General features: G+C 41.5%; 1 protein-coding gene across 2 annotated transcripts in view; it reads left to right on the forward strand.

Annotated features, from left to right (window-relative positions):
- The first annotated feature begins 631 nt into the window (after positions 1-631).
- Positions 632-17257, forward strand: part of PSMD12 (proteasome 26S subunit, non-ATPase 12) — a 28398-nt gene continuing 11772 nt past the window's right edge. Inside the window, exons 1-4 of one of the 2 annotated variants that reach the window (XM_004041118.5) lie at positions 632-912; positions 9697-9756; positions 9844-9972; positions 16646-16753. In XM_004041118.5, coding sequence (XP_004041166.1) covers positions 805-912; positions 9697-9756; positions 9844-9972; positions 16646-16753 — 405 coding nt within the window. In that variant the 5' untranslated portion in view covers positions 632-804. Of the gene's footprint in view, positions 913-9696; positions 9757-9843; positions 9973-14222; positions 14348-16645; positions 16754-17257 lie in introns of those variants that run through there. The other variant, XM_063706164.1, reaches the window with a different exon arrangement.

The raw sequence follows: 17257 nt of genomic DNA on the forward strand, positions 1-17257 counted from the left end.
GGGCTGGGATTACAGGCGTGAGCCACCGCGCCCGGCCTCATTCCCATTTTCAAGGATCCTAAGCTTTTTTAAGATCTCAAGCTATTTTCTAGGGACCAGCATGGTATGAATGATAACACATAAAACGTGTAAGGCCCTTAAGAATTGAAATTGTCTCACATGTCATCTAGTTTGATGCTCACGAAAATCCTATAGGGATAACAAATAAGTCTTTTTAACTTTTCTTTTTACCAACTTAGTGGATTACAGTGAAAATGAAAACAAAGAGAAAAACCACTTTGCTTATTAAATGACTGAGCTGCTGCCATATCTTCTCTTAGGAGCTTTCAGAGATCCCACAGAGTAAGCCACCAAGATTCTCAAGTAGATAAAACCTTAGAATTTTCTATTTTAAGGTTTATTTTAGCCTCCTGATGTAGAGATGAGAAAACCGAGATCCAAGAAAAGCGACTGGCCACGGTCCTGAGAAATCATATTTCGAAGCAGGGGTGTAGGGATATACGAGATGGTCTGTTCTATTACACTCGCTTTTTTCATCGCAAATTTTAGATAAAAAGTCTGATGTTCCCAGAGACAAAACCTGACGCTGCAGGCTGGAGTGGCGAGTCCCGCCCCGCGCGCCTCAAGCCCCACCCCCAGGCTGTCCGCGGCAGTGCCTGAGTGGCAACCAGCGCCGGGGACCTCGAGGGGTCCTTCGCGTGGGCTCCCGATGGGCTGCCTGAGCGGGTGCGCGGGCAGCTTCCGGTGTGGGTGACGAGTGGTGGCCGAAGCAGGGGGACAGCAAGGGACGCTTAGGCGGGGACCATGGCGGACGGCGGCTCGGAGCGGGCTGACGGGCGCATCGTCAAGATGGAGGTGGACTACAGCGCTACGGTGGATCAGCGCCTACCCGAGTGTGCGAAGCTAGCCAAGGTGAGGAGAGGCCGGCTGGCTGTTGGCGGGCGCCAGGGGCTGAGTCACGGCGCGGAGCCTGCTTAGGCCTCAGGGGGCCTGCGGGCTGGAGCGTGCACCCCCCAATGCCTGTCCAGCCCTAGTTGGGCCTGCACGAGTGGGAGACCCCAGGTCGGCCCGGCCAGGGCTGCGGAGTACGCCAGCGCCTATAGCTTCCCAGACCCTCCCCAAAACAGATGGTCACTTCCCTCCGTGGGACTTAGGGCTCCGTTTAACTTTTTGCCGTTTCTTGGATGCTGTTTAAGTGATATTTACCTTAGTAGTTTCCCAGGGGTTAAGGCCGCTTCAGTATTCAGGCTAGATCAGAGAGTTTCGTTCTGTTGCTGTTGCTCAATCAATTTATGTCGTTACATCGTTTATGGATCATGGCTATGTGCCTGGTCTTTGGCCAGGAGAAGGGGCAGGAAAGTGATAGTACGAAGATGACTAACACAGGACCCTGTCCTTTAGGAGTTGATGTACGTGATGAATTAGTCAAGTCATGCATGGTGGCGAGGGCCATGCAAGGGGAAAGTGTTACTGGAACACCGAGAAGGAAGCTATGCATTCTTAATGGTGCCATAAGGGAAGGTTTTACAGGAAGGCTGACGTTTGTATTGGGTCTTGAAGAATTAGTAAGATTGAGGTGGGGTGGAGTCATTACTGAAGACGGAACTACAAAAGTAAAGACAAGTAGGCACTATAAGAGTTTAACGGGCTTTCCAAGAAACAAGGATGGAGAAAGGTGATAAAGTTGGTACGTATGTATATCTTAGGTTCAGTATGCTTGCTGAGGGGGAGCCACAAATTCATTAAGAGCTTTCTAGCAGATAGCATCAACAAACATCAGTTACATAAGGGTGGGAAAACTCAGCCGCCTCCAATGCCAGACAGATAACAATAACTGATATTTGTTGAGTAGTTTCTGCAGTGTCAGGCACCGTGCTTACATGCACTAAGCCATTTGATCCTCACCTCAGCCCTATGCGATGGCTATTACTATTATCCTTATTTTACAGGTAAGAAAATTTGGGCTAGAAAAAGTTGAATCACATGCCCCAAGATCATACAGCTAGTAAAGTGGTGAAGCCAAGAAGCAAACCCAGGCAGACCGATTCTAGATTCTGGAGCTGGTGCCCTCACACACCATGCTGTCCTGCCTAGAAGCCTATTGTAGTGAAAACCTGAACTTTTTTTTTTTTTTTTTTTTGAGACGGAGTTTCATTTTTTCACCCAGGATGGAGTGCAGTGGCGCAATCTCGGCTGACTGCAACCCCCGCCTCCCGGGTTCAAACGATTCTCCTGCCTCCGCCTCCCGAGTAGCTAGGACTACAGGTGCCACCACGCCAGGCTAATTTTTGTACTTTTAGTAGAGACGGGGTTTCACTATGTTGGCCAGGCTGGTCGCACGCGACCTCCTGACCTAAAGTGATCCACCCACCTCTGCCTTCCAAAGTGCTGGGATTACAGGCGTGAGCCACCGCGGCTGGCCAAAAACCTGAACTTTCGAGCACCTGCCCAGGAAAAGGAGGCAGCAGATCTTCACCTTCAGATAATCTTTGCCAATTGGGGATGAAGGCCGAGCATTGTCGATGCTGCTAATTTGAGGGAGAAACCAGGAAGATGAATTTCTCATTAAATACCTTAATATTTAGAAATTGGATACTAATCTGTCATATTAAAATACTATTTGAGCCAATACAATGTAGCTAGAACAAAACATACAGGCCAAAGTCAGCCCCTGAACCTCCACTTTGGAATTAATAGAATGATAGCGTCCATAAGGAGGAAACAAGTAATTTGCTCTAGAGAAGGACAACCAAATCTTCCTTTTATGAATTTTTGTTAATACCAGTCTCCTGTTTGCAAGACCTAGTCAGTGTTAGACACTATGAGAAGTACAGAGATTACTAGACAAAGCTCTTACCCTCGAACAGCTTATAGATCAGTAAGAAAAAAGACTTCACTGCTACAGTTGTTCTGGTGATCTTATGTAGTATTTATTCCTAAATAATTGTTGTTATGCTCCAGGCTGTTGAAAAACTTGCAAACTCCAATACCATATGGCTTTTTAGGTGTCCAGTGGGTAACAGAAGTGTTTTAAAAAAAAAATGTTGGGGCCTGTTAAGATAGATACATTTGAATTTTGATTTTTTTTTTAAGCCAGTGTGCCGCTGAATAAAACAAGGTATATGTTGTGGGAGGGTATACTTTTTTTTGTTTGTTTTTTGATAGCGAGCCAGTTTCAACTTTAAATTAGATGGTTACCCTACCCTCCTGGTTAATTTTTTTAAACATATTTTTCTGTTTTGCTTTTTATTTATCTTTTTTATTTTTTGTTTCGAGACAGAGTTTCGTTCTTGTTGCCCAGGCTGGAGTGCAGTGGCGCGATCTTGGCTCACTGCAACCTCCACCTCCCAGTTTCAAGCGATTCTTGTGCCTCAGCCTCCCGAGTATCTGGGATTACCGGCATGCACTACTACGTCCAGCTTATTTTGTATTTTTAGTAGAGACGGGGTTTTACCATGTTGGTCAGGATGGTCTCAAACTCCTGGCCTCAGGTGATCCACCTGTCTCTGCCTCCCAAAGTGCTGGGATTACAGGCATGAGCCACCATGCCCGGCTGCTTTTATTTTCCATTTCATATTATTTTCTAACCATTCTGCCAAACATAAAAAAAAATTAACATTGCATTTCTACATTGGAATGTATGGAACAGTTAGTATACATTCTTTTGATTTTATTTTGAGCCCATCAAACTATGAAGAACGTCTTGTTATTTTCACTTGTGAGAAAATTTAAGCTTCAGGCAGCTTAGGTGGTTTATTCAAGGCAGATCAAACTCACATCTCCTGGTAAAAAGAATAGTGTTCTTTTTGCTACTACTTCTTTAAGAGATTATCAATTCTGTCCTTAATTTCCTTAAGACATTTTTTATTTTAAATGTGAAAGACATTTGAAGATGAAAATTGTGTATGTAGCACTTTGGGAGGCCCAGGTGGAAAGATCACTTGAGGCCAGGAGTTTGAGGCCAGCCTAACGAGATGCTGTCTCTACAAAAAAATTTTAAAAATTAGCCAGGTGTTGTGGTACGCACCTGTTGTCCCAGCTACTCTGGAGGCTGAGGCAGGAGGATCGCTTGAGCGCAGTAGTTCGAGGTTGCAGTGAGCTATGATCGCATCACTGCACTGAACCCTGGGCAACAGAGTGAGACCTTATCCCTTAAAAAAAAAAAAAAGTTGTATATAGAGAGTTAATAATGTATTAGATGGGAAACAGTATTTAGCAGAAGCCTTAGAAAGGCAGACAAATTCTAGAGTTGGGTTGTAAAATTGCCAAATGTAGATCATTTAAATCACTTGTAGTTGTCACCTAGTACAGTTTTATGTCTGTCCTAACACCCATGTTGCAAATGATAATAACTAATATTCATTGCTGTATACGTTTTATTAAATTTCAGCTGCTATGATGATAATGGTATGTACTCACACTATGTTCCAGGCATGCCTTTATAGGTATTGATTTAAATCTTACACCAACCCTGTGGATTGGTACAATTATTGTGCCCACTTCGCTGAAGAGAAAATTGAGAGTCAGAGAGCTTGTGTTTTACCCAAGGTAATATGGTAGTACAGCTGGGATTTAGACCCGAGCAGTCTGGCTGCAGAGCCTGTAGTGGGTTTTTTTTGTTTTTTTTGTTTGTTTGTTTTTGGTTTTTTTTTTGAGATGAACTCTTGCTCTGTTGCCCAGGCTGGAGTGCAGTGGCGCGATCTCGGCTCACTGCAACCTCCATCTCCCGGGTTCAAGGAATTCTCCTGCCTCAGCGTCCCCGGTAGCTGGGACTACAGGCGTGCACTACCATGCCTGTATTTTTAGTACAGACAGGGTTTCACCATACTAGCTAGGCTGGTCTCAAACTCCTGATGTTGTGATCCACCCACCTCAGCCTCCCAGAATGCTGGGATTACAGGCGTGAGCCACCGCGCCCAGCCAGAGCCTGTATAAATTAACCATTCTACCGCCTCTGTGATTGGTGTGTAAGCACCCTGTGTCGGGTTGATGGGGTGTTAGTAAAAGTGATACTAGTTCTTGATGATGGTTATCTCTTCGCCTTGTATTCAGGAGTTAAAAATTAAGGAGGGCCTTTTCTGAACTGTAAAGATATGGTATTTAGCAGTTCTTAGTATACTGAGGGTTTCTCATTCTCTCTTTTTGATTATGTTGTATTTGGCACATGGTTATTTGGGGACTACTTACATTCTTAAATTGAATGTATCCTTTGATTCTCCTTCCTCTTAACCCATTTGTGCTGTAGGTTGCAAAATCTTTTTTGTGAAAAATCAGATCTTGGCGATGACCTTGAGCAGTAGGATATAAATAACACCCACAAGCTTAGCGTTCCAGTAATGGAACACTAGGCCTAAATGTTAATGTCTTCCTCCCTCTCTCCCTCCCTCCCGCCCTTCCTTCCTTCCTTCTTTTTTTTTTTTTTTTTTTTTAGATACGGGGATCTCAAACTCTTGGGCTTAAGAGATCCTCCTGCTTCAGCTTTCTGAGTAGCTGGTAGTGCACACCACTGTACCTGGCTTAATGTCTTTTCATTTCTTTTGGTCACCTGCAGCCTCTTATGGTTAATGTCAAAAAGAGCAAGTGAAATGTAAAACAGTTTACATTGTTAACAGCTTAAACAAAAGAGACCCCTTTAAGGAATAGGTCACTTTAAAAGTTGGACTATGTAGGGGGAGTATTGGACTGGCTTTAAATTTCAACCATTTGTGGTGACTTTTTTTTTAGACCGAGTTTCGCTCTTTCACCCAGGCTGGAGTGCAGAGGCATGATCTCAGCTCACTGCAACCTCCCGTTCCCAGGTTCAAGCGATTCTTGTGCCTCAGCCTCCCAAGTAGTTGGGATTACAGGTGCTCACCACCACGCCTGGCTAAATTTTGTATTTTTAGTAGAGATGGGGTTTCACCATGTTGACCAGGCTGGTCTTGAACTCCTGACCTCAAGTGATCCTCCCGTCTTGGCCTCCGAAAGTGTTGGGATTATAGGCGTGAGCCACCATGCCTGGCTGTGGTGACTTTTTGTTAGCCTTTTTCTTTCTTATTTAGGTTGTGTAACAAATCATTGAAAGATTGGATTCATTCAGGAATTAAAGGAGGTGCAAACAGAACTTACACTTAACATTGATGTTGAACAAACTCATTAGTCGCTTACATCATTTACAAGGATTATTTTAATGAGAAAAATGAGTCACTGAAGTCACATGTTCTAACAGGTTGGTTTTGGATAGCTTTCTAACCATTTGTTCCTGTGAGTTGAAAGGAAGCATCAAGGAGTTGGAATTTCAGGACCTGAGTGAATAGACAGGAAAAGGAGGAGGATGTTTAGCCATAGGGTAGAATGTGGAAGATTGGGAGAAAAAAGGGGGATGATTTGAAAATTGGAAATTGTATTAAATGAAATGATGGTAGTGTCCTTCAAATAGCACTAAATTGTCAACCGTATAGTTTGTCACATCCTGCTTATTGTGACAGTAAGAATCAGGAATTGTAAGCCATTGAGATCAACTGAATACAGATCAGGTGAGTGCCAATCCATTCAACACATATTATATGGAGGTTGGTGCAAAGAGAAGTGACAAGTAAACGAGGATCCAGCCCTAAAGGAACTTGTAGACCACTTAGGAAGTAAGCTATGTGCATCAGTAACTGATACAAGGATGGACGGATGGACCATAGTGTCTGCAGAAGCAGTGGCATGTGATTGGTGTGATGCAGCTCACTGAACTGCAGTGATGAAGAGTATAGACATGGCATCCCTGCTCTTACAGAGTTCGCATTCTACTGAGATTGGAAAGACAGTAAACACCAAAATAGAATATAGTTTGGGGTAACTGCAGAGTAGAGTCAGTATGGTTGAGTATGAAAGGAAGAGGTACTAAGTGACTACTGATTTTTAGAGAGTGTTATCCAAAAATGCCTTTGTAAGAAAATGACGTTTAATGTTTTGTTGATACTCCAGACTGTGGCTTTAGGCCAATGTGTGATTCTCTCACATGTATGATGCAATTTAATACCCATGCTTCTGAATTAGAATACCATATATTAAACCACACTCTATTGATCACAGTCACGTGACTAATAGTAATTGCAAATGTGACGGGTGATTGTCATTAAACAGTATTTTGCATTTTAACTATTTTTGCCCTTCATTTTGTTGCCAGATAGTAACCATAGCGATGACTTTGATCAAAGCGAAAGGTGAGATTTAAACTAGTACGGTAGGGGAAGCGCTGCACTCTAGTGGAGAGAGCTTTGGAGCTTGAGGCAGGAGCCCCGGATCTAGTGCTGCTCATTGCTTTTGTGGCTAAGCAAGTCATTTTAAGCTGTTTAGTCCTCAGTCTTTTTAATCTCTAAAATGAAGTGATTGAATTAAATGATGCCTAGCAGTCTTTCTAGTTCTAAGATTCTTTCATCTTTTAGGATTTATTAGCCTTCAACTTTGGAGAATTTATAGATTTGTTCATTGTTTTTTTCCTCTGATGAACATTTAGCCAGTATTTATTGTATACATAAATCTATAGAACTTTTCAGAGAAAGGAGAACTAGGGCTCTCCAAACAGGAAACGTTGTTAAAATATGTTAAGAATCACATATTTCAGATTTAATTAAAATAAGTTCAGACAGGGGCCATGCAGTATATATGCTGTGCCGCATGGAAGATTCATGCATGTTTAAAAGCTATCTTGGAAAAATATGGCAGCAGTATTTTAAAAAGTCAAAACATTATTTATGCCCATAATTCAGAAGCTATTTAATAAGTTTCTTTCATCAGTAGAAAAGGATAGTACTCACGTATCATCCATGAATGTTATTAAGATTAAAAAAATTCATTTTTGGTTAGAAAAACAATTTTTAAACAATACTCTTCTCATTTCAATTTATTGTCAGAGGTATTTACATGACAGTTATTAATATTAGCATGTTAAATAAATGCATTTTTTAAATTTTTTATCTAGAGACCAGGTCTCCCTCTGTCACCCAGGCTGGAGTGCAGTGGTACATTCCTAGCTCACTGCAGCCTCAAACTCTTGCACTCAAGTGATTCTCCCACCTCAGCCTCCTGGGTAGCTAGGACCACAGGCACAGGCTACCGTGCCCAGCTAATTTTTAAATTTTTTGTACAGACAGGATCTGCCCCTATTTTCCATGCTGGTCTCGAATTCCTGGGCTCAAGTGTCCTCCCACCTCAGCCTCCCAAAGTGCTGGGATTACAGTACGTGAGACACCATGCCTGGCCAATGAGTGCAGTTTTTGTGCTGTATGTTGGTTTTGGTTTTATCAAAATGTGTGGTTCCTAATAGGATAACTTGTTTTAGTCCTGGTGTATTATCATTTATGTTTATATTATTTGAGTTTTATTGTTCCAATCTCTAAATATATAGCCCAGGGAGAATGTTTTATTTTTACATCTGAGTTAGAGATGTGGAGAGGTTAGTGTAAGTTGTCAGAAACTGTATTTCAGTTGAATCAGTATCTGCTCAAGAGCATGACTTTAAGGATAGCATGTGTGGGTGTTCTCACACATTTCCGTTAAGCATGATTACTAATTTATTCTTAAAGTCATTGAAAAATCAAACCATAGTTTCCTATCTTTTAGCTCCAAGCATTCTTTTTATTTCTCCTTGGAACTCTGTATTTTAAAATATCTGTTAGGGTGACGGTAACTTCATAAAGGAATCATTTATTTTCCTACTTTTTTTTTTTTTGAGACAGGTTCTCACTCTGTCGCCCATGCTAGAGTGCAGTGGTGCGATCTTGGCTTACTGCAGCCTTCACCTCCATGGCTCAAGCCAGCCTCCCACTTCAGCCTCCAGAGTAGCTAGGACTACAGGTATGCACCACAATGCCCGGCTAATTTTTGTATTTTTTTGTAGAGACAGGTTTCGCCATGTAGCCCAGCCTGGTCTCGAACTCCTGAGTTCAAGATATCTGCCCCCTTCGGCCTCCTAAAATGCTGCCATTACAGGCATGAGCCACTGCACCCGGCCTCTGTTTTTATTTAAAGACACATGTGACTACCACTTAGAATCTCTGATCAGAACAGGATCCACCAGATGCAGTGGCTCAGGCCTGTAATCCCAGCACTTTGGGAGGCCAAGGTGGGATGATCACTTGAGGTCAGGAGTTCAAGACCAGCCTGGCCAACATGGTGAAAGCCCGTCTCTACAAAAAATAACAAAAATTAGCCGGGCATGGTGGGGCACTCCTGTAGTCCCACCTGCTCTGGAGGCTGAGGCATGAGAATCGCTAGAACCCGGGAGGTGGAGGTTGCAGTGAGCCGAGATGGTGCCACTGCACTTCAGCCTGGGTGAAAGAGTGAGACTCTGTCTCAAAAAAAAAAAAAAAAAAAAGAACAAGATAAACAGGTGTTACCACACTGAGTTGATAAATTAGAATCCAAAACAAAGACTTGATGTTTTCTTAGGTGTTACATGATTGTTATATGTTCAGTTTCTCTTAGGCATTTAAAAATATTAAAAATAGCTTATGGGCTTCAAGTAGGGAACCACTGACTGATGGAACCCACTAGAGAAGGAAGCACTATCATGAAAAGGAGAGAAACAAAACTAGTTATGGGTAGTCCTTTTCCTCTAGAAGAGGCTGTTGATTTTTCCTTTTCTGTGTCAAAACCATTTCATTTTAGACTAGTTATTTGCATTTTGTGTGTTTTTTTATTGTTCATTTTCATCTTTTGTTTTAGGAAGGAAGACTTCAAGAAGTCATTGAAACCCTTCTCTCTCTGGAAAAGCAGACTCGTACTGTGAGTAGTTTACAGGGGAAAGCTCAGTTACCATTAATTTCATTGAACATTGTTCCATTAACTTTCAATATATTTTTACCCTTACAGGCTTCCGATATGGTATCTACATCCCGTATCTTAGTTGCAGTAGTGAAGATGTGCTATGAGGCTAAAGAATGGGATTTACTTAATGAAAATATTATGCTTTTGTCCAAAAGGCGGAGTCAGTTAAAACAAGTGAGTTCATGATCATGTCTGCTCCAAACACAAAAGCATTTGTATTTCAGAACTTTTCACAAGCTCTTCTATAAGTCTGTTTAAAATGTGTTAAGTCAACATTGTGACATCCTAGAGGGTGTTTTAAAATTCAGTCCACATTCTCACAATGATATGACTGTTTTCTGTTTTTTCTTCTAGTCTTTGTATGTTTGCATATTTTTAAAAATTGTGTTGTACTTAGAGTGTTCATACAGCTTTGTTCTATTTTGGTATTGCTACTTTTATTTTTTCCTTATTTATTTACTTATTTTGAGACAGGGTCTCACTCTGTCACCCAGGCTGGAGTGCAGTGGTATGATTACAACTGACTGCAGCCTCAACCTCCCGGGCTCAAGCAGTCTTCCCACCTCAGCCCCCAAGCAGCTGGGACTGTAAGCGCATGCCACCACACCTGGCCAATTTTTTTATTTTTTGTAGAGATGAGGTCTCACTGTATTACCCAGGCTGGTCTCAAACTCCTGGGCTCAAGTGATCCCTCTGTCTTGGCCTCTCAAAATGCTAGAATTACAGGCATGAGTCCCTGTGCCTGGCCCCACTTTTATTATTTTAAATGGTTTTGTTATAATTTATCAAGCTGATATTCTGATTTTATTTGGTCATATCTCTTTTATTAAACACATCTTTTTATGCTGTTTCAAAATTTTTTTTTAGTAGTAACTAAATATTTCATTTTCTTATATTATCCCAATATATGATTTTTTTTGCAAAACAGCTTTTTGAGGTATTACTGACATTCAAAAACTATGCATGTTGACAAAGATTTCTCTCCTTGACTAAACTCTCTGAGCCCTCTTCTTGACAAGTCCTTAACCTTGTCCTGTGTAGACTTAAACAAATACTAAGATTGTTTCTGACAGCTCAAGGCTGCATTTCCAGGTTGACCCAACCCCCACTTAGAGTGCCTGCCTGAGAAAACTGAAGTCTGCTAAAAGAATGTACTGTTAAACATTTAATCTTGTGTGTGTGTGTGTGTGTGTGTGTTTAGAAATGGGGGCTTGGGTCTCGCTACATTGCCCAGGCTGGTCTTGAACTCCTGGGCTTAAGTGATCCTCCCACCTCAGCCTCCCAAAGTGCTGGGATTACAGGCATGAGCCACTGCACCTGGCTTCCAACTTATTTTTGAGGCCATTTTTAGAGAGACTTATTTTGCTCATTTTGTTTAGAGATTATGTAAGTTCTCTTTTAGTGTTTTGGTGAAGTTGGATTTTTCTTTACTGTTTCCTTATTCTTCTTGAGATATATTTAAATGTTCCCCTGTACAAGTAGATCTCATTTTTTACATTTTTATCTCATCTTTTAAATACTGTTTCCTGAGTAGTTTCTGGGTTTTAATTTCTTGCTTTAAATAATAAAGACAATGGCATTGTAAAAGAGGATGTAATGGAACCAAAAATAGATATATAGTGTTACTGGACAAATTCCTGATTTTATTAATTAGACTGCTTCTAGGATAAGGATAGTATTAAAGTGGGTTAAATTATTTTTTGCAGAAGTCACTTACTGTAATTGATTTTGGTTTATTTTTCTTTAGGTAAGTTTACATGCATATAAAAGACAGTGTTGGCTCAGTGCGGTGGATCACACCTGTAATACCAGCACTTTGGGAGGCCAAGGTGGGCGGATTGCTTGAGCCCAGGAGTTCGAGACTAGTCTGGGCAATACTGTGAAACCCTGTCTATACAAAAAATACAAAAATTAGCTGAGTGTGGTGGCAGGCGCCTGTAATCCCAGCTCCTTGGGAGGCTGTGGCAGGAGAATCACTTGACTGGGGAGGCAGAGGTTGCAGTGAGCTGAGATTGTGCCATTGCATTGCAGCCTGGGCAACAGGATGAGACTCTTGTCTCCAAAAAAAAAAAAAAAAAAAAAACCAAAAATATACAAGCCGATGTGAAGAATTAGTATAGATTTAATTTAATTGAGACAACCTAAAATATGTGAAATGTGAAATTTATGTATTTATTTATTTATTTGAGACAGAGTCTTGCTGTGTCGCCCAGGCTGGAGTGCAGTGGCACCATCTCTGCTCACTGCAACCTCCGCCCCTCAGGTTTATGCACTTCTTCTGCCTGAGCCTCCCAAGTAGCTGAGATTACAGGCATGTGCCACCACAACCAGCTAATTTTTGTATTTTCAGTAGAGTCAGGGGTTCACCATGTTGCCCAGGTTGGTCTCGAACTCCTGACCTCAAGTGATCCACCCACCTCAGCTTCTCAAAGTGCTGGGATTACAGGCATGAGCCACCGCACCCAGCCATGAAATTTACTTAAATGTGCCTTTTGGTGCCCAGTTCAGTGGTTTGAGAGACAATTATTAGACAAACCATCATCTTACTCTATTTTCTAAGAAACTTACTCTCTATGGGACAATTTTGAAAGGGCTACTTAATTAGAAATCTTGGGGCAACCTAGGTTGAAATCAACAAAAATTTATGTTTTATGTAGTATTAGGACAATTCAAAGCACACATCTTAAACTTTAATTTCTCATGCCATAAAAACTCAGAGCTAGTAGGGGGTGTTGCTTAACGCTTGCTTTTTTCTTCCCTTTTTTTTTTTTTTTGAAACAGTCTCTGTCGCCCAGGCTAGAGTGCAGTGGTGCAATCATAGCTCACTGCAGCCTCAATCTCATAGGCTCAAGCAGTCCTCCCCATCAGCCTCCCGAGTAGCTGGTGCTACAGGCACAAGCCATCACACCCAGTTAATTTTTGTACTTTTTGTAGAGACGGAGTCCTGCTATGTTGACCAGGCCTCTAATTCGTGAGCTTAAGCAGTCCTCCTGCCTTTGCCTTGTCTGCCAAAGTTCTGGGATTACAGGCATGAGCCACCGTGCCTGGCCCCTGGCCCTGTTAATTTCCAAATGGAGAAACATATTTTTATGTAAAGTGCTTGGAATGTGAAGAGACATGCAGCCTATAGTTCTTGCCCTTGGCACCCTATTGGTTAGTAACGTATGTAAGTCACAAGTAATCATAGCACATCTTTAACAAGTAGTCTTAAGATTTTTTAAAAATTGCTACACATTAGGCAATGTATAAGTGACACAAGAGTAATAGATGTACAAAGAAATGTGAAAGAAGGAAGAAAATATGTTGAGTTAGATTTATTGGGGAAGGCTTCTTGGAGAGGGAGGAATTTGAGTCTCTCTCACCGCTGGCTAGTGACAGCCAGAACTGGAGCCAGGCATGCTCCTTTCCCTGTAACATATTATGTCTTCATAGCTATGGAAAGTTCTTAGGAAACATAAATGTCTCTGTGGCCCACAGAGTCCTTTTTTCTCGTAATTATTTTTTACCTACGAAATTTATTTTTTGCTTAAGCAGACTTAGAAAGTAGCTTTAAGAAAATTAACTTTTTGGCTGGGCATGGTGGCTCACACCTGTAATCCTAGCACTTTGGGAGGTTGAGCAGGCGGATTTCCTGAGCTCAGGAGTTTAAGACCAACCTGGGCAACATGGCGAAACCCTGTCCCTGCTAAAAATACAAAAACAATTAGCCAGGCATGGTGGCGCACGTAGTCCCAGCTACTCAGAAGTCTGAGGCAGGAGAATCGCTTGAACCCCAGGAGGCGGAGGCTGCAGTAAGCCAAGATCGCACTCTAGCCTGGGCGACAGAGCGAGACTGTCTCAAAAGAAAGAGAGAGAGGGAGGGGGGGAAAGGAGGAAGGGAAGGAAAGGAAGGAAGGAAATAACCTTTTCTAGATTGCTTATTATGAATGGTTTCTATTCATTGTCTGTCACTTGAGCCCAAGGGGTCACTCCAACTGTAACTTCCTGAATGTCTTGCATTTTTTTCAGAGAGGAGCAAGACGTTCACTTATTATTAGAATTTTTTTAATAGCTTCCCCATTGCATTGTTAGCGTATTAATGTACAGTAGTCCCCCTTTGTCCATAAGGAATATGTCCAAAAATCCTCTCTGGAGACCAGAAACCACAGATAGTACAAAACCATATATCCACTATGCTTTTTCCTTGTTGAGAACTTTCACCTTTTCATTTAAAGGAGGCACTTTATGGCTTCGCTTTGACATATGCAAATGGCCAGCATCACCACTCTTGGGCTTTGAAGCCATTGTGAAGTATAATAAGGGTTGCTTGAGCACAAGCACTGCCCTGGATACAGTGGATCACATGAGACTGAGATGGCTACTGAGTGACTAGGGTGGGTAGTGTGGAGACACTGGACCAAAGGGTGATTTGAGGGACTGCATTTGATTTCGTCACTACTCAGAATGGTGTGCAGCTTAAAGCTTATAGATTGTTTATACATGGAGTTTTCCATTTAATATTTTCACACCACAGTTGACCATGGCTAACAAACTGGAAAGCAAAACCTTCGTAAGTGGGGACTACTGTAGTTGTTGTTTTTAACCCCATCTGATTTCTGTTAATGTATTTTTTGCACAGCTTTTAGAATTATCAAGTTGTGTGCTCTTCTAGAAATTATTATTATAATTAACTTTACAGGCATCCTATGTTTTGTGAGACACTGCATGTCCTAGGGCCTTGAACTTATTGAAAGAGTTATAGTTTACAATAAAACCATAGCTTTCCAGAATGCCTGGGTCTCTAAATAGCCAGTGTTTCAGATAGTTAAAAGTTTAATACTGCTTGTTCTCATCGATAAATGGAAGTTAAACAGTAGGTGCACATGGGCATGAAGATGGTGAGACCCCTGTCTTTACAAAAAAACTTTAAAAAAATTAGCTGAGTGTGGTGGCACATACCTGTAGTCCCAGCTGCCCAAGAGGCTGAGGTGGGAAGATCACATGAGCCCAGGAATTTGAGGTAGCAGTGAGCTGTGGTCATGCCACTGCACTCCAGCCTGGGTGACAAAGTGATGCCCCATCTCTTTAAAAAAAATTTTTTTTTTTTTTTTTTTTTTTTGAGACAGATTCTCGCTCTTGTCGCCAGGCTGGAGTGCAGTGGCACGATCTTGGCTCACTGGGTTCAAGCAATTCTCCTGTCTCAGACTCCTGAGTAGCTGGGACTACAGGCATGCACCACCACACCCGGCTAATTTTTGTATTTTTAGTAGAGACTGGGTTTTGCCATGTTGGCCAGAATGGTCTCGATCTCTTGACCTCGTGATCCGCCGGCCTCAGCCTCCCAAAGTCTGGGATTACAGGCATGAGCCACCGTACCCAGCCAAAAAAATGTTTTTAATTAAAAAAAAAAAAAAGATGGAAATAGCAGACACTGAGGACTCCAAAAGCAGGGAGGATGAAAGGAGGTGAGGGTTACCTGTGTATCCAAAATTACCTATTGGGTGCAATGTTCACTGTTTGGGTGATAGGTTCGCTAGAGGCCCATACCTCACCACTATACAATATATTCATGAAACAAACCGCCACATGTACCCCCTGAATCTAAAATAAAGTAAAACCACCTCCACAACAAAAACATTTAGCCTGAGCTGCTTAAACATTAAATGTTTTTCATGGAAATCTTTCTAAGATATTCTATTCACTTTTCTGCTGTCTTAACCAAAATATACTTAATGTAATTTAACATTTTCTTGATGACTCATGGTCCTAATTATTATTATTATTTTTTATTATTATTATTATTATTTTGAGACAAGTCTCGATCTGTCGCCCAGGCTGAAGTGCAGTGGCGCGATCTTGGCTTACTGCAAGCTCCGCCTCCCGGGTTCACACCATTCTCTTGCCTCAGCCTCCCAAGTAGCTGGAACTACAGGCATTCGCCACCACGCCCGGTTAATTTTTTTTGTATTTTTAGTAGAGACAGGGTTTCACCATGTTAGCCAGGTTGGTGTCGATCTCCTGACCTCGTGATCCGCCCATCTCTGCCTCCCAGAGTGCTGGGATTATAGGTGTGAGCCACCACGCCTGACCCATGGTCCTGATTGTTAGTGATTATCATATATTGCTTAAAATCTAGATCAAGCATTGGCAAATGATGGGACACAAACCAAATCCCACCCGCCTCCTATTTTTATAAATAAAGTCATTGGGACACAGCCATGCTCATTTGTTTTTAAGGAGGCAGAGTTGAATAGTTGCCACAGAGACTGTGTGGCCCACAAAGTCCAAAATAACTACTTTATGAACATTTGCAAAAATTTACAGAAAATGTTTGCTGATTTGTGACCTGGATCATAGAATGTTAGTGCTGAAGGGAGTGTATTCTAGCCCCTTGATATAACCTGTGAGGAAACTGAAGGCATGAGGGTCGCTGGCTCTCAGTGTCACATGGTATTGAGGTGAATTTGGGTGACTGTGGCTCTTCCTCCCACCCGGGTGGTAGAACCGTTTTACCTTTTGCCTCTGCCACTGCCTTTTTCCTCCTCAGTCACAGTGTCTGCAGGTCATGGCTTCAAGCCGCTGTGGACCTCTGCTTTCTCTTCCCCTAGTCAGATGCCATTTCTTCCATGTTTTCCTGCTTGGCTGCATCTCTGCATCTGAGGTTTTCCTGACCTTTACTGACTTGTTACGGGGTACTCGGTACTTTTTAGGTATCAGTGAGATTTCGATGTGATGTTCTTTATGACATTTCGGTGTCTAGAGTTACTTGGGAAGACCAAGTTCGATCATTGCTCTTTGATCAATAAAATACATTTTTTCGCTCTGTGAGGAATGTATTTTACTTATGAATGGTTTTTTAATATTTTAGGCTGTTGCCAAAATGGTTCAACAGTGCTGTACTTATGTTGAGGAAATCACAGACCTTCCTATCAAACTTCGATTAATTGATACTCTACGAATGGTTACCGAAGGCAAGGTAAATTTTCTGTTGACATAACTCAAAATGATATGAACTGTTTTTTCTGTATTCAGAGATACTTAATGTATGTAGATATTTTGTATATTTTTATGTTTATTTTTTAAAGAACTACACAAAATGTCATCACTGTAATTCAACCAATAATGTCTTTGTACATCCCTTTCTGCAAATGAATCTATTTAAATACAGCCATGGTATATCTAGATTTTTCTGGGAATTGGGTATCTTATCACGGATTTAAATGTGACTTTAAAAAAAATGAATAAAAATTCTACAGGGTCAGGGTGTGGGAGAAGAGCATTTTAGACATAGAGGAAATAATATTCAAAGATAACAAAGTAAGAAATGTATAATAGATGTAGGAAGCTGTAATTAGTTTGATATTATTGAAAATAGGGTAAGCAAGCCTAAGCATGAAAATTCATTCCCTAGGTGCTTTAGGTTATACTGTAGTCATATTTTTGGTGTTTAATTTGTTGGAAATTATAAATCTACTAACAT

Source organism: Gorilla gorilla, chromosome 4 (genome assembly GCF_029281585.2).
Source record: "Gorilla gorilla gorilla isolate KB3781 chromosome 4, NHGRI_mGorGor1-v2.1_pri, whole genome shotgun sequence".
Classification (NCBI taxonomy): Eukaryota; Metazoa; Chordata; class Mammalia; order Primates; family Hominidae; genus Gorilla; species Gorilla gorilla.